Below are 19,288 nucleotides of genomic sequence, written 5' to 3' on the forward strand. Positions count from 1 at the left end.
CTCGGACTTCCTCGGATTCAGTTGCGCGCCTGACCAATTACGTTACAGTCTGACCCTGCCCGTCCACTTTTCCGCAACCATAGGTTTTCCGGTGCGTTCATTCGTAAAACCTTCCTGGGACAACAACGACGATTCGGCTTGCTAAGGTGCATCAGGGTGTTGGTGAGCACCAAGGGATCGTTTTTGTGGCAAGTCATGCAGACGAAACCAGCGGAGGCCGATCCATCCTGAGAAGCAGGGGGACTTGGGCCTGGGTCAGTGATAATGATCCTCTCTTGCCTCCCGCTGCAAGCATATTCGAATCCCCAAACAACCATACGCCTATCGAATGATATAACAAGGACCTAGATATCGATCATTTGTCTTCCCAGAGGTTCGCCAACATGAACACCAAACCTCAACTCCAAATCATTGACCTCCTTTTCGCCGCCCAATGGTTCGCGTAGGGGTATCTTGCAAATACATCAACTCGCTATTGTCAGTCGATAAAACCATCAAGGGCTGTCGCCGTCGAAAACTTGCGATCGTCATCATGTATCCGTCCTAGATTGTTTATCACCCCGTATTAGGCGCTCCGGAAAGAAAGAAATCTAATTCGTTCCCTGCACCCAGAACCGACTCATTCTCAGCCAACTGTTCGAGCAGACTAAGGAACGGGTCCTTCTCCTCTGCGCTAGTCGTGCCTGTGCTCTCGTTTGGACTTGTATCTTTTGGGCTCGCCGCCACGCCGGCTCCTCTGTTGTTTCCGCTCTCCTCACCATGCCACGGCGCAGGGCTGGAGAAGGCATTTGTTGGGATTCCGCCGAACATTGGGTCGAAGCTCTGCGACGCTCCGCTGGGAACGGGTGTCGAGCCACGAAGTTGGCCAAAGCTGAAGGACGGGTTGAATGGGCCGCTCATGCTGGACAATCCATGAGACAGATCGCTTGAGTGATTGTTGGAGTTACTACGAAGCGAGAAGCCTCCAATCCCGTCCGCGGCGGAGCCCCCGTTCATTGGCCCATGAGGAATGCCTATTTGCCGGTTCTGTTGATGAGTTCCATGAGGTGACGTGAGAGCGGCGGGAGTATGAAGTATTCCCGGTGACGGCTGGGGCGGTAACGAGGCCGGTGAGAATAGGGGACGGCTGGTGCTTGACGGCGTGGGCAACGAGGGGGTCGAAGGGGCGTTCATGTTGAGAGAGAGAAGGCTTTTGAGCTCCGCCCTCGAGCGGCCGGAGGGCGCGGTATTCTTTCTCTTGAGATTCGGACGAGATGGGCCGGGGTCGGCGCTGTTGAGACGCGGGGCGTAAAGTCCTTGGCCTGTGTACGAGTCGGCTGTAAAGTCCACAACGACATCAGAAAGGCTGAGATTCGCCGCGTCGAAACTGAACGTCTGTCCTCCTGGGCCCCCAATGTTCGAGTACCGGTCAAAGAAATCTTCCAGGTGGAATACCGGCGAATAGCGCATTGGACTGTGGGCAAGACTCTTTACGAGCTCCGAGTGTGCGTTATAGATGCCCTGAAGCGTTTCGCGCTGATGCTGAACGCTCGCCCACGCATATCGCAGTTCGCTCAACTGTTGCATCTCCCTTGACAAGAAATCGGATGAAGAGCTGAACACATTCATCTCAGCAGCGCTTCCGATTCTGCTATAATGTGCCCCGTGGATATGTACCGTGCCGGCTGTACAGATGCAATAGCCCACGAACGCGGGCCATTCGATGGATGCTGTCTGCTTGCCGAGTTCCACGAGCTCAGCGATGGCGTTTGCGTGGAGGAAACACATGTTTGTGGCCTCAATCTGCCACGACTGGTGTTGCCCCGATCCGGCCAGCTCTGCAAGGTCTATGGGGAGAAATGGGCGATAGATGAGACAGTGGATCAGGTGGTAGACTAGCTTGCTCAGCACAAGCACCGTAGAGTCCGGTTGACCAAACAATGACTCAAGGCTAGAGAAGACGTCTTCTGTCCCCGAAGCCCAAACATCCAAATCCTGACGGATTTTGGAGAGGTTTGACAGCGAGTGCCATGGGAAGTGTGAATCACCCTTGACGCCGCCTGCCGCCAAATATTGGTTCGTCGTCCCGAGGATGCGACAGATGTCAACCAGCATCCCGCTACTTCCCTGCGACTTCTTCCCGCTGCCCTGCAAATGCTGAAGGTTCGTATAGCTCTGGAAAAACTCCCCTTCGATGGGCAGTGAAGCAGGGTTGGGGAACCAGCATGGTAGCCGCAAGAGAATGGCCCTGTCTGAGATGAGAGAAGGGCGCTTTGAACCGCAAGCCAAGAATCGATCGAGCAGATAACAACTCCAAAATAGCCTTCGGCGTGTCTCCCGTTCGATGGAGGTGACTCGAGCATTGGCATCCATCTCCCTGTGTAACTCCAGAGCCATGACCATTCCGACAGCATTTGCTAGCGAGAAGAGGTCAGTTATCCAGCTTGCGGGACGGGCATTGGCAGATGGCGTACTCAACATCATGTATGCTTTCTTGCCCTTCCCTGATGCGGTAAATGCTGTGACAAGAAGCACCAGGGCCTGTAGCGCATCCACAGATGGCTCATCCGTGTCTATTTCCAACCTTGCTTGTGTAGCATATTCTTCGCTGAGTTTTACCGCGGATTGGTAGCCGCTCGGATGAGGCGTGTATCTGCCGGGTCAGCAACGACAGGCGCCTCGAGCATGGAATCTGCACTTACCTAGCTGCCACTGCGTAGATGGCGTGGACTAGGTAACCAGGCACTTGGCTCAGTTGGAGGCGTTGCCTTAGGGTGGACTCGTCGAAGATGTGAAAGGGTTTATCGTGGAAGCGAGTAAAGTAAACGTCAAGCAGGGTGTCGGGGTGGACCTTAGGGGATGGTTCGCTGGGCCCCAGAAACCATGTTTGTTAGGCTGGCGAGAGAGGATACAATCGAGACCGGAAACTCGAGGCTCTTACCTGGGCTGAGGAGGGGAGAACATGACTGAGTCAGCGGCTTCGTGGCCAAGATCGATGCTCCCTGAAGCGCGGTACGGCTTCTCATCTGAAATGGAGCTTGATGCTGGCTGGGTTGATGCGGATCCCTCGGGGGCATTGGCTAGCCCGCTATCGGACATTGACGTGTCTGCTTCCGCCTTCTTGTCCTTCAACCGTGCCTCGAGTCCATCAACTCGCTTCAATAATGCTTCCAAGACATCTGTTTTTGGACCCCTTTTCTTCGGGACAGCATCTGTGACCGGGTGTGAACAGACTGGGGGAGAGGCTGATCCGAAGTAATCAACCTACCATATATACACGGGCATTGAAAGACCTGGCACGCCTCGCAAGCGGGCCGGAGGCGGTTGCACTTGATCTATATCCCCAGCCTAGCGTAAGCTTACCCAGCTTCAACATGGCAGGGCTCAGCGCTCTTCGGCGTCGCCGGCAAGGTTCACGTACCTTGCGTTTTCGGCATGACTTGCAATTCATCGACTCCCGCGGCTCGTTACTTGGGCGGCGCGTTGGAAGTCGCTCAATGCTAACTTGCGGACGAGACATGGGTGGTGGATGCATCCTGGGCAGCGCTGCCACGGCCCCGGGCTCAAAAGCCTGAGCCATGCTGCCCGGAAGGCCTCTAGGACAGGAAGGGTGGTAACTCGCGTGCTGGCTTTCCCTAGAGAGCTGTGAATTCCCGCAGTCACCGCTTCCTTTTGGGCATGGCTCCTCTCGGCGAATGCTTCTGAGATGCGGCGGGGAGGCAGTCCTTGCCAGACGAGAGCCGTAGTAACCGCATGGGCTGTCGACGCAGGCGAAAGACTGCTTGCTGGTTCCGCTTCCGGTCGCGACGTTGGGCTACGGCGGCGCTCTGGCGTGGCGGAAGGCGCATCTAGATACCTACAGTACCAAGTTGTTGAGACGCAGTTCTGAGAGGACTGTGTTCGGCTGTTCGCTTTTGAGTGCCGGGTGTTTCGCGACGGCGAGTGAACGGCTTAAACCAGATAGCGCCAACTCCCGCTGGAGGGCCCGCAGGCAGCGTTACACGACCGGGGGTGTCAGTGAGTCGAGATGGAGACTCCGGGTTCGACCATGGGCCGCGTAAGGAACTGGCCAGGCCGGGGGTTGGTCAAACAGGATGAGATGGGGCGACTTCTCCGTGGAACGCGGTCAAACCCCGCCAGTTTGGCGGAGGAAGTAGAGGAATGTCGGGTAGCTCCAAAGGCGACGCGGCATGCGGGTAAGCAGCCGGGTATGAAAGGGGCAGCGGTGCCTCCTCTGGGGCAATTGGTGCTGGCCCTGTCCTGGATTTAAACGGCAGACTCTCCATTCATCCCAGGCCGGGGGCTGGCAGGTCATGGGACATTATCCACCTCGTCAATCGAGACGGGGCTCAAATGCACCAGATTGGCATACTGCAGTGGTCGCAGCTCCTCCGACGGACAGGGTAAACGGGGGCTGGGTGGGTGTAAACGACAAATGGGCCCCCTCCAGCGGACTCACCGAGCCATATTGAGGGTTCAGGGCAAGGTGAAGCTGTCATGCTAAACGAGAGAAGAGGTGCATCCGTCACGCCCGCGATGTACCCTTCCTATAGTGGTGCAATCCCGTCAATCGCACGGGAATGGACGACCCATGGTGCGGGGAGACGGCGGAAGTGGCTGCTGCTGCTGCTGCTGCTGCTGCTGCTGCTGCTGCTGCTGCTGCTGCTGCTGCTGCTGCTGCTGCTACTGAAGTGTGGGGTTCTGGGCCGAGGGAAGGAGCTCCGAGATCTGGGTGGGGAACGGGCAGCTGCTGTGGCGTGCGCCAGACCCCATGAACCGAGCCTTCGTTTACCTTGTTTTCCTTGACAGGAAACGAAAATGGTATAATGCCCGGAGACATCTTCCCCCAAGCTGACATTTGGATAAATCGACCGTATCATTTGATAGACCGACCCAGTCTAACTATATTCAACGAGTTTCCGCTTCGCTCACACAGAGTATTACTGCATTATCTTCTTCTCTCTTTCTTCTTCTTACGTCCTTTCTTTTTTCTTGTCTTCTTCGCATTCATTTTTCACCATCACTTTCTGCTTTTCCCTCTCTCTAATTTTACTATTTATTTATCTATTTCTTTCACTGCTTCTAGCACTTCCATGTCTCGTTGTCTTCAACATCCAGAGGAATGCAGTTAGATATGGCCATGTTATCCAAGGATATGGTGGATTTACCCGACTTGCCAAGCTGATGACCACGTGCATTGGGTTTATATGCTCTTTCCCAAGGCGATCATGATTCTTTGGGCAATCCATCGAACAAACCAAGACTGACCCTCCCCTGTCTCCCGCAGGCATCGGGGCCCACTTCAAGCAGTTAGACGCCAAGGGACGCTGCAGAGAGGGTCTCCGTTGTTGGCCTACAAAGTACACAACATCCACGCGAGATGATTGCCCTTTGTTATATCACAACAGAAACATTTGGGTATCATATCCGGTTCCAAAGAATCACTACCCAACCATGTCCTCGAATTGCACTGCTATTTAAACTAGGCACTCCCTGGTTCAACCACAGACGACAATCCGGGAGTGTCGTCTTTTGCTTATCCCAAAGCCCGGAGGCCACCCGGGAATTCATCCCAGGCCAGCGTCCCTCCGGCCTTTGAGGCTCTGGCTTGCAAGTGCCATCGGTGGCGGTTTGTACATGTAGACTCGCGGGCGAGGCAATACATGCCGAGTCCTGCTGCGACAAGTCGAAGTTGCAATATCCAACCGACGGACTGTTTGCCGCACCAATCATATCCCTGCAGTCTCCAAGGACGTTGGTCTTGCACGGACCGTCTTTATGGTCCAAGCAATCAAGCCAGCTACATCACGGCAGCATTCAATATCAGGCCTGTATCCCGGGTTTTATGCCAGCCCTCACATCCTGTCCCGGCTAGATGCGGAACCAGACTGTGCGACATGAACCTCTATGTCGACGACATCGATCTCGTGGTTCGCACTTCAGCACCCATGCACCCCTCACCTCAAGATCTCCAACGCCGTCAGCTATCTTGACGGCCGAGTGTCGGCCGAGGTTCCTCCTCGGGAATCAGAAACTTGCAAATGGGCGTTGACTCCGCCGCTCGCTTACGCACTAATCATCAGCTGCTTCCCTGCACCCCGCAAAGCTCGACCTTTGGGGCCCCCTCCCCTGTAATCTCCACTCCCGGTTGACGATCCTTGGCGACTACGGACCATCGATGCCCGAGGTCGACTCCAGCTCTTCGCCGCTAACCCTTGCATCTCGGTGTAGAAGCCTCCCGGCACCTCTGACTGCTCTGTCCGCTCACTCCATGCCCCTCGTCTCGATGATGGTGGCAGGGGCGTAGCGCTCCAGTTTAGGCCTGCGCTGTCATATTAAACACCAACCAAGCACTATGCGATCGCTTCCATGCTGTCGCTGACTCCCGAGGATCTGGAGCCGAGCGGTACTGGCAATCCAGAGCTTGAACCGAGTCCATATGGCAGGCGTACTAGACCCAGTACGGGCTGCAACTTCGCGAGTCTGACCAGCGGGGGGGGGGGGGGGGGGGGGGAACGGTTAAGGTAGGTAGTCCTGGGTTTATCAAAATAAGGGACTCTAACAACAGTAATGTATAAACTCATTGGCCTACCCGGATTAACGCTACTGACGCTCCACTGTTGCGAGAGGCGATGGGCTGGGTCATTGAGGGCAGTGTGTGTGTGTGTGCGTGTGTGCGCGTGTGTGTGTGGCCCTGTCTGTTGTTGGTCTCGCCATGTGCTAACCTCTTCCAGGTTTTGTTTCCCGTTGAGAATCTGGCAGTTCACGGGCTGCTACCACTTTTAATGCTATACTAACGTAGTAGAATGATGTATCTTGCATACGGAGTTCCAGATGCCGAACGCCAAGGTCGCCCATACCGCCTGTTCCCTGACCTCGCTTCCTCCCCACTTGCTGCCCACCGTCCCGTAGCACCTATCGGACCGAAACATCTCCGTCCGGTGCTTCATCTGAGGTCGAGAGCCGCATACTTTACTTTCGGTTCCGCGGGGGCCTGTCCCGGCAGAGCCGAGAAGTGACGATCAGGCCCACATGATCGCCTTCCATCTGTGAGCAGCAGCAAGCTTCAAGTCACCAACTTCAACACGATTGAACAGCTCTCACATGCGTGTCTCGACGCGATAACATACTAAATAAAACACGGTGCGTGAGTGCCAGACCAATTTGTGAAATGACATTCGATTAGGGCCAAAAGACAATTGCACTGGCGGTCACTTCTTCCACGCGTTCTCCCTTTCCTACCTCGCCATTGCCCCCGTATCCGGGGAGAACCCATGATCTTTCGATACGACTCCTTCGTCATCCGCCAAATCTAGATTATGTGTCCCTAGACCTTGTCGACAGCGTGACCTTGGAGACTCGCTGGGACCAGTAAACAGACATGAAACCAAGTATTCTCCCCTAAGGCCCACCTTCATCGTCTCCGAACCTCTCCACAATGTACACGTGCACTACCCTCCGATCGAACTACTGCGCATGCAACGGCGGGCGCCTCCACTTCCCGCTAGCCAGGTGCCGGTCGCGCGGATTGAGATCTCCTGCCTCAGGAACGAGTGGTGCATCGCCCGCAAGGCTAACCCAACTGGGCGGTTTTGGCCGGCTCTTGGCCGTGCAATGCTATACATACATACTTAGCTATGCAGAGGCTTCCCTCTGAGGCCCGGATCCCATTCGTCTGAACCGAAGTCCTCGCAGCTCGACGCTGAAGACCACTATACAATTCACAACTGTTTCCAGTTTCCTTGGAGGGCAGTCTGACTCGTCGTATAAAGAACAGAAAGAGGAAGAAGTATATATATATAAAGTGAACGGCGTCGCTCAACTGCCGGAATGGCATCATCATCGTGAAGAGGCGTAAGGATCAGAGATGGGTTTTTGAACTAAGAGGGACGTTTTTAGCGGTACCTTAAAAACCGACCATTTCAGGCTCCGGATTAGATCGCCCCGCCTGAGGGGGTACATTTACACTGCCGAAGCTCGGAACAAGGACTTGAGGAGGAGGAGGAGGGTAAGTGATAGGTAGAAGGCGGAGTGGACGAGAAAAAGGAAAAAAAAAAAGAAAAGAAAGAAAAGAAAACCACATACACATCTACTTGGTAATAACCAATGAATCGCCCAGTACATGCGAATAACATCCCGGGCCATGCCGCAAATGAGCGATTCTCTCTCGAACAAGAGGAAAGATGCGGGTTTCCTACTAGACACCTCAGAGTCACCGCCCGGCAGTCCAGTTCTCGATATTTGCCCAGCATCCCGCCTCCCACTCTGTTTTCTACGCTTCTCAATTTCCCAACGGGCTTTGCTCCCGCCTTCGTGGCACAAGCCGTGGCACTATCCCCATCCGTCTGCAGCTCGCCATCTCTGCCATTCCCCATCGGGAGGAATAGCCGATACTCCGCTGGGAGGGTGATATTGACAGGCACCACCGAGGATGTCAACAGAGCGGTGAGCATGCAGCTGATTCAGAAATCCGGGCAATGAACCCGGTCCCATTTCAGATCGTTATTTCGATGCATCCCAGGATCTAGGTATCTAGGTACCACCACACTCTGCACGCGCTCCCAAACGTAAAACCAACCAAAAACACATGATCCCACCTACGCGCAAGAAGAAATGCAATATGCCGCCCCATACCCTAGCCGCCAGACCCAAACAGATATTCCGCCTCACCCCTATTGTGGACTCCTCAGCTGGGGTTGCCGGGCCTGCATCCGGCGTCACCGATGCCCCTGTCCTAGCACTGCACTGTCCCACAACCTCGTGTCGGCGTCGCCATGCACATCCTGTCTCTCAGTAGTTCCGGGTTAGAGGGCTGTTTGTCCCAAGACGATACCGAACCAGCTTGTTGGATGAGGGCGTTCTGCTAACCTCTGATGACCCCGATGAAGCACAGAACCCCCTCCCATCACCAGTGCCGACGCCGCCCTGCTGGGGTTTGCTCCTCCACCATGAGACGATGCCGACCGTTCAGAACAACGCCCGGCCACTGGCTAGCCGGACAAAGCTGTACGGAACGTTTTGCCCAACCAAAAGCCGGAGTGTCTCAACCGTCGTGAAGGCCGTGACGTCGGCAGCGCCGTACGCAGCAAACCCGCTCTGTTCGGCAGCGATGCGCGGGTCTTCCTTGTGCGTAACTGAACGGTCTGCCAGATCCAGAAATATTTTTCGAGAGTTGGTCGTGCCCCGTGAGCCAAAGAGCCGAACCAGCAATGTAACAAGTGCACTCTTCTCGGGTCCTAAGGCGCTTACCACCACGAAAGGCGATCCCGTCCCTGATCCCACGTCTGCGCCATTCGAGCCGACCGTCCATGCCCTCTGGATGCTCTCGAGGCTGGTGAAGGGTTCGATGAGAAGATCCTTCCCGAACGCTGGCGGCGTCTTGAAGCCAACGGTATAGACTTTGCCGACCTTCAGCGCCTTGAGAGCGAAGAGGGCACTGGCTGCGTCGTCGGCCGATGAGGCGAGAACTACCGCGGCGCATCCAAAGTATGCCGAGGGCGCAAGGTCGCGGGTCAACGTACTGAGAATACCCTTCCATGACGCATTGTCAAAAACCAGAGTCGTATTAGGCGGGAGGCCAGACTGCATCGGGGCAAAGGCGCCGAATGAGTCTCCATTAGGGTGGCGCGGTGGGCTCGATGGGATCGATGCCGGTGCTGATACTGCATAGCTGGAGGAGCTCGGCCGCACGACTATCGTGTCCACCATGCCGATGAGCCGGGCAGCCTCGCTGAGGATCGGTCCAGCCCCGTTGTTGAGGGATGCGAAGAAGCCGCCGCTGGCCAACAGACTCGTGAAGGAAACGGCAGGTTTAAGGTAAGCGCCGCCAAAGCTTTTCTGATTGCACCATGCTTCGATGCAGCCAGACCCTTTTGATTGACGTTCCACCACGGCAAACTGGTGGGGTAGACCCAACTCGTTGAAGCACTTCTCGTAAAACGGCGCTTGAGGCGTCGCGCTGCGCATCGACGGGCTGGTGATTCCGTACATGTTCTTCTTGGGCAGCTGCCCTAGTGAAGCCAATGCCTGGTTGATCTCTGCGGCACTCATCTGCCCCGGAGCCGCGATGATGGGTAAGAGTGGATGTGTGATTGGCGTGAAGACCTTGTTCAACGTCCGGGAAAATTGTCCTGTTTCGCCCATATTCACGGCCGACAGCGGCGGTGCGTCAGGATACTCAGCTTTTATCTTGGACCGGAAGTACTCCAGCTCAAAGTTCTCGTTGTGATCATTGATAATGGCAATCATCTTCACAATGTCTGCGTAGCGCCGCGATTCGAGAAAGATTGATTCGGCCCGTTTCGAGGGCCATTTGAAGGTTCCCGAGAAGTCGTGAAAGGCGGACATGATACGGCTGTTGCCTCGTTGTTCATATAACTTTCTCCTGATAGGCTCGGGGAGCCAGAGTTCAACGTCGATATACTCGACACCCCACTGGATGGCCCGGTAGAGATACTCGTAGTACAGATCGGGGTTATCCATCGGAAACCGGCCGTTTTCCTTGGTACATCTCGTCGTGAATATGATGGGCAGCTCGGTCCTCTGCCGGAGCAGCATGACTTGTTCGCCGACGTAGCTAAGACTGGGTATCGCGGAGTGGCCACCGCCGGGGAGCGGTTCTTTTAGGAGGTCGACTCTGATCTCGACGGCATCCGAGCCCACGGTGAGGATATCGATGTTGGGAAGTGCCGCGTGTACATCTGGGAAGGTCGTCGAGATGAAATATGTTCGCGGCTTCGCCATGAGGGACTGGTGATGGCACAGCTGCCCCAAAACGTGGGAGACGAAGCGCGCCAGATCCCTCCGGAAGAAAGGCGCCTCGGTGTAAAGAAATTCGTAATCGCACTGGGCCGAAAGATAGACGTCAGGGGGCATGCCCAAGGTGGTACAGTGAGAGTTGATGGCTATGACTGATGCCTTGTCACGCGCCGCGATATCAGCCTTCGCGCTCTCCGACGAAAGCCCAACGACCAGGTCCTGGTCCTCCTGGTTGACGTCTCCAAAGCATCTCTTCAAGCGTAGCGGTTTGCCCAGAACCTCGGCAAAGACAGACACAATCTTCTCCTGACCAGGGCCATACATGATGACGACAATCCTAGTGTCTCCTCGCCGCGGGCTGCTGCAAAAAGTTGTCTCTTGGGGAACTGGTGGTGTCGTCCTGCCCACATCGACCTCCTTCGTGAACGTGCTGCCATTCATGCTTTGTGGCCGCGGCGGCGGCGGCATTGGCTCCAAATGTTGTACCGTCGCCATGGCGGCTATCACCGATCCTATTCGAATAGTCGTAGTGACGACCCCAAGCTAGGCTTGTGTTTGGGTTCTCCCGAACTGGCGAGCAGTCGCCTCGTATCCTAGCTGGCACGGTGGATGGTTGGTTTCCTACCCACGCCGTTGGTCTCCAAAACCCGGCCAGGAACAAGCAGAATGGTGCCGTCGAGGCCGAATGTGCATGGCCTTGGTCCCCCGGCTCGAGAGGTTGTTTGCATCCCGCGGACGAAACTTCGCCGGACACAAGCGGTGGTTGGGGCAAAGAGCCTTCTGTGTCAGGGCCAATGGCATGCAAGTCCCAGCTCCACGATTGCGTCCTGGGAGCTTATGACGTGATTGCGCGTAGATGGGCACCGTGAGTGATGGGAGGCTCAATCTTGGGACTTTCGTCGGCGCTTCTGGCGTGCTCTCTCTTTGGTCGCTCTGTTCATTCGGTCTTGGCAGCTTGGTTCCAGGAGCATAGGCCCCGGGCAAGGACAGGTTGAGGGAATGTATAAGCCAGATGTATCCTAAACGACTGAGCGATAATGCGATCGACCGAGAGCGTTCGGGATTGCTGAGAAAGGCGGTCGACTTTGGGAGCAGGCGGGTTGCACCAATACCTTCAACTGTTCCGGCATCAGAGCCTCACAAAACAGCCGGGACACGCAACCGGAAAAAGAAGCACGAAACGGAGCGGGTCAAGCCGGCAAGCGAGAGGGATGCGGCGATAAACAGCGGGTATATCACCACATTGGGGACCACCGGGTCATGGTGTTGGGAGAACAGATCCCGGAAATCAGGAGGCAGGAAGCGCTCTGCAAGGCACTAGATGGTGGATATTGTCTTTCGCAGCTACGCCAAGGCAAATCGAAATTTCGCCGAATGTTCGTTTGACCGTTACGCAGACGGCTCGAACAGATGCAGCCGACCCGGACGATGCGATGGCTGCAGTGCTGCTGGATGCTCGACGGACTCTCCGTCAGCACGTTTGACAAGGGGCGGGAACGGCGCGGGACTGGCTCGATAGTAAGTGGAGTCGACCTGTCAAACGTTCCCCAGCGCGGTCTACGGTGTAGCTGAGATGGTTCAGGCCGTTGAAATGTGCCGAGATGGCCAGCTCCGAGGCCGCTTGTCTACCAAGGTCGCATTCCAGCAACCTGGGCCCATCTCGCCCCAAGGCCCGCGAGTGGTGCACCGATCGATAATACCGGAAAGCAGCCGAGAATAAAGCTCACCATGCCGCCCATCCGTCTATCGAAGTTGTTCTCTTCGGGCCAGGCCGAGCGTTTGCAAGGTCTGGAATAGGGAGAGCAGGGGTGCACGCGATCGGAGACGCCAGCAGGCTTCCCCGCAGGATCCCCACAACTTCTCCATTCCTGGAGAATTTGCCTGTAAAAGTCCGCCAATAACGTCAAAAGGTCTCGGAAGGCTGCCGCTGGGGCGGCTTATCCATGCAGCAACAGGGAAAGGCACACTGGGCTGCGGCATCTCAGAGCCTGAACAGCCAGCACACCTGGAGCTTTGAGAGGGGTAAGGCGGGCCCCCGCAGGGTCTCCGAACGCAGGCGGCCCTCACTGAAGTGAGAGGTCGGGGGGCAATTCAAGCAGATCTGTCCTGCTTCCACAGCGATCATCTCCAGAACATCATCCCAGGTGCACCCCCGACCCAAACTGACAACATCACTGGTAGGATCCGCGTTCGAATTCCTCCGTCAACCCTGCCGTCAGCAGTTTATGGGCGGGATTGCTACTTTCCATCCATACGCTGAATCCAGAGTGATCATCTTACCACAGGAGACCACCACCGTTTGCCCGTTCCAGCCGCGAAACGGTAACGTCGCTCACCGTTTCACCATATGCCCTTCTGGATCTCCCTTCTTGATTTCAGGCTGAATAGGACCAAATTTCCATCAGATGCGGGCAACTGTCAAACCAGGGGCGATCCCGCCGCTTAAAGGGAACGATACACTGGGAAGACCTACCCGGTTATCCCCGTGATTGCCTAGCATTGGCGGTCCCCGTTGGCGTCAGGTAGAATTCTCCGAGGTCGCCCAAGCTAAGAATAACTAGCTTAAGGTAGCAATGTCGAACATGAAGGGAGATGGTTTCGCATGTTGGTGTTGAGCCCCAGGCTACCCTTGTTGGCTGAAAAAGGTAGGTAGGGTATCAGCCCCTTCACCATCTCAGTTTGAAGCATTTCCACTGCTGGAAAATTTGGCATCCTCCAGCTCGCTACCAGCGCCGTCATTCCCGGTCATTGGAGCTATTGGCCTGAGATATCGCCACGAATGGAGACGACGGAGCCAAAGGAGATTGAAGCAACGGGGTGATCAGAACTTCCCTCGCGCCACACGTGCAGGTCATCCGAACTGCATACCTTACTTGGGATGGACTCCTGGACGCCAGCGAGACCCATATTCAAGCGGGCGTAAAGGACTGTGGCCTAAGCAACTCAAGGAGTGCGGAACTCTTGTCGTCCGTCTCCCATCGCGCTCCTCTCCGGGAACACCCAAGCCGAGTACGAACCGAGCAGTCAGACCACGACGAGTCACTACCACCGCCCTCCCAAACCCGCTTCGATCTCCCCAAAGATGCCCACCCCTTTCAAACCCAGCCCCGTCCCAATACCCACCGCATACGCCCCCACGGCCCTCATCCTGCGATACCCCTCCGCGTCCAACACCCCTCCCACCCCGATAACCTTAACATGACCCAACTTGTCACGGCGCTCATCCAGCATCCGCCGAAGGGTACACACGTTCCCCAGCGCCAGAGGGTGCAGCGGCGCACCCGCCATCCCCCCCATCCCAGCTCCAGGCAACGCGAAGCGCGCCCCCGACGACGAAGCCTCCCCATCTTCCGCAGAAAAGACCAGACACGACCCGAGGGTGTTCGTCGCGGTGATAAAGCTAACCGGACACACCCCGCCCGGCTCCTCCTCCGCCGCCCTTTCCAGCGCCGCCATCAGCCCTTCGTACTCCCCCGCGTGGGTATACGGCGGCGTCTTCAGCCCGACCGGGATCCGCGGCAGGCCCGGGCCGGCGGTGGCAAACACTCGGTGGAGCTGCTCGAGGTAGGTGATCAGGGCGTCGCGGGAGTAAGCCGGTGGCGGGTGGTTGGGGATGTTGGGGCAGCTCAGATTGACTTCCATGGCTACTAGGGGTAAGTGGAGGTCCGGAGCGGCGGACGCGATGAGCTTGTAGCTGGCGGCTATTTCGTCTGGGGTGCCGGTTACCGAGATGATGAAGCCTTTCCTTGGGTTGGGGCTGGACTCGGTGGGCTGTTGTTGCTGGGGGTGGTGATGGTGTTTTTGTTCGTCGGAGATCGTCTTGATGAAGCTCAGGTAGGTTTCCAATGGGAGGGGGCTGTAGCCAAGCGAGTTGAGGCTTGCGTTTTGGGCGAGGCCGGCTTGCGACTGGTCCGGTTCTGGAGATGCATTGTGAGTGGATGGATCAAAGAAGATGTATTGGTGCTTTGCGGGGTCGTGGTCAAAGCCTTTGATGAGAGAGGTTCGTGTGGTGACTGCACCTGTGGAGCGGCTGGCGTAGAGGCTTCTCAGATCGTCGAGCGTGGTGGCCCAGGGGTTTGCCGAGTTGATCAGGGGCGGGTGGATCTCTAATGGGGGAGGTAAACCAGCCATGATGAGCGTAAGTCACTCGAAGGGATACTGTCGATGCTAATGCAGATTTCGTGAGCATGAAACTCCCTGGCTGCTGGACTCGCGAATATCTAAGAGCTTCTGATGGTAATAGCTCTGAGAGTGTTGGACTGCTGCTGCCGCGGGGATTTTGCGATTAGATAAGCACCAGCAGCAAGACCCCGCTCAACAGAGACGGGGATTAAAAGGGGGATAAAATCACACAATAAGTTACCGAGGATCAAGCGCGCTCGGTGCAATGCTAAAGATGAACCAGAGAGTGCATTGCTTTTCGCCCCCTGCGGGTGGATCAAAATAAATCATCAATTGCCTTGTCGGCGTCCTTTTTGATTAGGTCCACCATACCCTGCGCCGTCTTATGAGCCGTGAACGAACTATGTGAAGGTGCCAGAAACGAACTCACCTCTGGCATGACGGGCTTTCCCTCCTCGCCCTTGACGTACCGGAACGGCATCTCAGTGCTCTCATGCTCATTGAACTTGAGCTCCGGGTAGTCTAGGTAGGGAATTTCGTCCAGCGGAGCTGGGCCATGTTAGCTTGAACCACAAACGGTGACCAACTAAACCCACGTACTTTTGCCCTGGACGACAAGACGAGTGACTCTCACTGCCGTGTCGGTGGTCATCTGCACTGGGCCAAGTCGCCGGCCTTCGAACCCTTTCCTACGCAGCTCAGAGGTCCTGTCTGCTCTTGCTGTTAGGATGGAATTGTTCAAGGGCTACCGTCAAGTTTACCTCTTGGAGGATCATCGCCTGTGGTCTTGTCAGTAGATGTTCAGAGTTTCCTAGGCAAGTATGTGACTGACCAAGAATACCACCGAATAGAAACACGTCAAACTTATCTCCATCCTCCGGGGAGAGGTCGCTTGCAGCGGCCGGGTCAAGCAGACAAACCCGTGCCCTGTCGTTCGCGTACAGCTCCTCCACACCCTTGGTCTCCGCCGTGAAGGAAGGGAACGTCTTCAGGCGGTCTGGAACATTAAATTCCGGCGGAAGAGATGAGAGACAAAACTTGGCACCGGCAGCTTGAGACTCTGAAGCAATGGCAAGATATTCGAGCTCTGACCAGGGTCCGAGCTCAGGGTCAAGATGCTCGACAATGTACGTTTTGGTGGAAGACGCCATTGTGATACGGGGCCGTCTTGGTGGTTTGACTTGGACGGGCACTAAGACAGCAATGCCAGAAGCAAAAGGACCTTTCTATCGAGGAGAGTGGTGTATATAGACAGGGCTCATCCATCACCAAATTTTAGCTTCCTGCTGTCAATAATTGGGGCCCGATGCCAAGAACGCCTAGCGAACGGGCCGGGCAGATCAGAACCCCACTTCCGACCCGCCGAGGCCACGGGAGAATCGGCCGGCCGGTCCATCCTCCTCTCGGTACCTATCAAGACCTGAGTTGGCCTACCGTAATGTTTCAAACTAAGGCGCAGGCGAAGCATTGAGCTACATCCCCAGGCAGAAGCGACGGCGTCTCAAGGATTTGGGGTGTTTCTATTCAACTCCTATTTCGGGAGTGTGGCGCGGCTTAGCTTTGTTGGACGGGCCCAGCACGGTGAAACACGCTCGACTTCTGATTGCGCGCCGGGCGAGCATCCCAAGTTACTTAGCCTTGGACAAGCAAAACCACATGGTAAAAGAATCAAAAGAACGACTGACCAAAGCCGCAAGCTCCCAACTGCCCCGTTGACGAAACCAATTGAGTACTGCTGTGGCAGGATTCCTCTCTGACATACCGAGCCAGGCTAAACCGCGGACGCCAAGCGTTAGCAGTCGTCAGCCGCCTGTGTCCTCCCGCAGAAGGGACATATCTGTCCGTTGCATTTGCATTCACTTTCTTAACTACTAACCTCGATTTTTCGCGCCCGCTATTCCCGCCTATACCACTTCCCATGATCGCGGTCGGCCGAACTAGGTAGACAGCAGTTGCCGCCACTCTATTTCGATCGCGTTTAATATTCTGCTGTCGGGTCGTCTCTTGCGACCCGCGCAAACGGCGATCATGGCCCTTCTTGGTCCGTCTCTTGCGGGCTGGATGCGCCTGCCTGCCATCGCTACAGCGCTCGCTCTATCATGGACGGCAACCTTGGCCGTCGCCGACGGTGCAGCCGGCGACTATTTTGTCCATTCGCTACCGGGCGCACCTGAGGGACCTCTGGTAAAGATGCACGCTGGGTACGCGTCGCCCTCTCAAAGGCTGCAAGCCACCCGGATGGAAACCGAAGCTGACATGGTGCTCCTGACACTAGGCACATCGAGATTACGCCCGAACACAACGGCAACCTCTTCTTTTGGCATTTCCAAAATAAGCACATCGCCAACAAGCAGCGGACCGTCATCTGGCTGAATGGCGGCCCGGGGTGCAGCTCGGAGGACGGCGCATTGATGGAGATTGGCCCCTACCGAGTGAAGGACCAGGACACGCTCGTCTACAATGAAGGCGCCTGGAACGAGTTCGCAAATGTCCTGTTCGTCGACAACCCCGTGGGCACCGGCTACAGCTACGCCGACACCAACGCCTACGTGAGCGAGCTGGATGAGATGGCCGACCAGTTCATCACCTTTTTGGAGAAGTGGTACGCCCTGTTCCCAGAGTACGAACATGACGATGTAGGTTGCAACCTTGTATATACCTTCCTTGTGCCTTGGGCCTTCTGACTCCTCTTTTTCCAGATTTACATCGCCGGAGAGTCCTACGCCGGCCAGCACATTCCCTACATCGCGAAGCACATCCTGGCTCGGAACAAGCTTGCCACCACGAAACACAAATGGAACTTGATGGGCCTCCTTATCGGAAACGGATGGATCTCGCCGCCCGAGCAGTATGACGCCTACCTCCAATTCGCCTACCAGAAGGGCCTGGTGGAAAAGGGAAGCGACGCCGCCAACAAGCTCGAAGTCCAGCACCGTATCTGTCAGAAGCAGCTCGCCATCAGCGAGGGCGTCGTCGACAATCAAGACTGCGAAAAGATCCTCCAGGACATTTTGCAATACACGGCCACCCGCGGCAACGACAACCAACTTCAATGCTACAACATGTACGACGTCCGCCTCAAAGACACATATCCATCGTGCGGCATGAACTGGCCCCCAGACCTCGCTACCGTTACGCCGTATCTCCGCCGTAAAGACGTCACTGACGCCCTTCACGTCAGCCCCAACAAAGCCACTGGCTGGGTGGAATGTAACGGCCAAGTCCACCAAAAGTTCCACCCGGTCAAGTCCCGGCCCTCGGTTGACCTCCTCCCGGACCTCCTTGCCGAAATCCCCATCATGCTCTTCTCGGGTGCCGAGGACCTCATCTGCAACCACCTCGGCACCGAAGCGCTCATCAGCAACATGGCCTGGAACGGCGGCCGCGGGTTCGAGCTCTCCCCCGGGACGTGGGCGCCCCGCCGCGACTGGACCTTCGAGGGCGAGGCGGCCGGCTTCTGGCAGGAGGCGCGCAACCTGACGTACGTCGTCTTCTACAACTCCAGCCACATGGTGCCCTTTGACCACCCGCGCCGCTCGCGCGACATGCTCGACCGCTTCATGGGCGTCGACATCACCAACATTGGCGGGCGTCCCACCGACAGCCGGCTGGACGGCGAGAAGGGGCCCGAGACCACCGTCGGCGGCGCTGCCGGCAACGGCACCGCCGACCAGCAGGCCGAGAAGGAGAAGCTGGACAAGGCCAAGTGGGAGGCGTACCGCCGCTCCGGCTTCGTCGTGCTCATCGTGGTGGCGGTGGCCGCCGCGCTGTGGCTGTTCTTCGTCTGGCGCGATCGGAGGCGGAGGCAGGGGTACCAAAACCTTCCCGGCGGTGGAGAGGCGAGTCCGGTCGGAAGGGCGGGCGGGCCTTCGTCAAACAGCGAGCGGGGGAGGACTCTGGCGATGTTTAGGAGTCAGAGGAACCGGAGGGATCTGGAAGCGGGCGACTTTGACGAGAGCCAGTTGGATGATTTGACTGTGCAAACACCCATGACGGCAACGGCGGCTGAGGCGTACGAGGAGCGGGATACGAGGTACAGCCTGGGAGGGGTAAGCGACGACGACGAGGAGGAGGAGGGGAAGGAGAACAAGAACGAGAACGAGAAAGCAAATGGAGGTTCGTCGTGAGTGGACTCGAAGTTGGGTATAACGGCTTTGGGGTGTATTGGCGAGAAATGCATCATATATACATTACACACATGGGCGGCTGGTGAAGGAGAAGGACTCGGCGTAAGTGGGTGCGGATTCTTTTTGAGTATTTCGGAGTTGGTTCTTCTAGTGTTCCGCTGGAAATACAAGTCACTCGGGTGGATATATCCTGTCTCGGTTGGCGCAGTTACTGGGTGCTCGCGATAGACTGTGCTTTGACATGTGATGTTCATTCGTCCAGTCATTAGCACCCCAGTTTATGGAGTCTGTTGACGCGAATG

General features: G+C 56.4%; 5 protein-coding genes across 5 annotated transcripts; 1 reads left to right on the top strand and 4 right to left on the bottom strand.

Annotated features, from left to right (window-relative positions):
• Nucleotides 1-555: 555 nt before the first annotated feature.
• Nucleotides 556-3,559, bottom strand: MFIFM68171_05344 (uncharacterized protein; the record flags this gene model as incomplete). The annotated part of the gene is made up of 6 exons (XM_071060764.1): nucleotides 556-2,396; nucleotides 2,454-2,632; nucleotides 2,682-2,846; nucleotides 2,921-3,191; nucleotides 3,248-3,314; nucleotides 3,401-3,559. The coding sequence occupies 6 exons, from the start codon at nucleotides 3,557-3,559 to the stop codon at nucleotides 556-558; spliced, it is 2,682 nt and encodes an 893-aa protein (XP_070916865.1).
• Nucleotides 3,560-8,946: 5,387 nt separating this feature from the next.
• MFIFM68171_05345 (uncharacterized protein) lies at nucleotides 8,947-11,232 on the bottom strand (the record flags this gene model as incomplete). Its single annotated transcript, XM_071060765.1, has 1 exon — nucleotides 8,947-11,232. The coding sequence occupies one exon, from the start codon at nucleotides 11,230-11,232 to the stop codon at nucleotides 8,947-8,949; it is 2,286 nt and encodes a 761-aa protein (XP_070916866.1).
• A 2,547-nt stretch (nucleotides 11,233-13,779) lies between these two features.
• Nucleotides 13,780-14,868, bottom strand: URA1 (dihydroorotate dehydrogenase; the record flags this gene model as incomplete). The annotated part of the gene is made up of 1 exon (XM_071060766.1): nucleotides 13,780-14,868. The coding sequence occupies one exon, from the start codon at nucleotides 14,866-14,868 to the stop codon at nucleotides 13,780-13,782; it is 1,089 nt and encodes a 362-aa protein (XP_070916867.1).
• Nucleotides 14,869-15,175: 307 nt separating this feature from the next.
• MFIFM68171_05347 (uncharacterized protein) lies at nucleotides 15,176-16,010 on the bottom strand (the record flags this gene model as incomplete). The annotated part of the gene is made up of 5 exons (XM_071060767.1): nucleotides 15,176-15,232; nucleotides 15,290-15,408; nucleotides 15,460-15,579; nucleotides 15,621-15,638; nucleotides 15,692-16,010. The coding sequence occupies 5 exons, from the start codon at nucleotides 16,008-16,010 to the stop codon at nucleotides 15,176-15,178; spliced, it is 633 nt and encodes a 210-aa protein (XP_070916868.1).
• An 877-nt stretch (nucleotides 16,011-16,887) lies between these two features.
• On the top strand, nucleotides 16,888-18,986 carry KEX1 (Cell death protease; the record flags this gene model as incomplete). Its single annotated transcript, XM_071060768.1, has 3 exons — nucleotides 16,888-17,060; nucleotides 17,135-17,495; nucleotides 17,559-18,986. The coding sequence occupies 3 exons, from the start codon at nucleotides 16,888-16,890 to the stop codon at nucleotides 18,984-18,986; spliced, it is 1,962 nt and encodes a 653-aa protein (XP_070916869.1).
• Between the last annotated feature and the right edge of the window lie 302 nt (nucleotides 18,987-19,288).

This window comes from Madurella fahalii (genome assembly GCF_045866475.1).
Source record: "Madurella fahalii IFM 68171 DNA, scaffold_2, whole genome shotgun sequence".
Taxonomy (NCBI): domain Eukaryota; kingdom Fungi; phylum Ascomycota; class Sordariomycetes; order Sordariales; genus Madurella; species Madurella fahalii.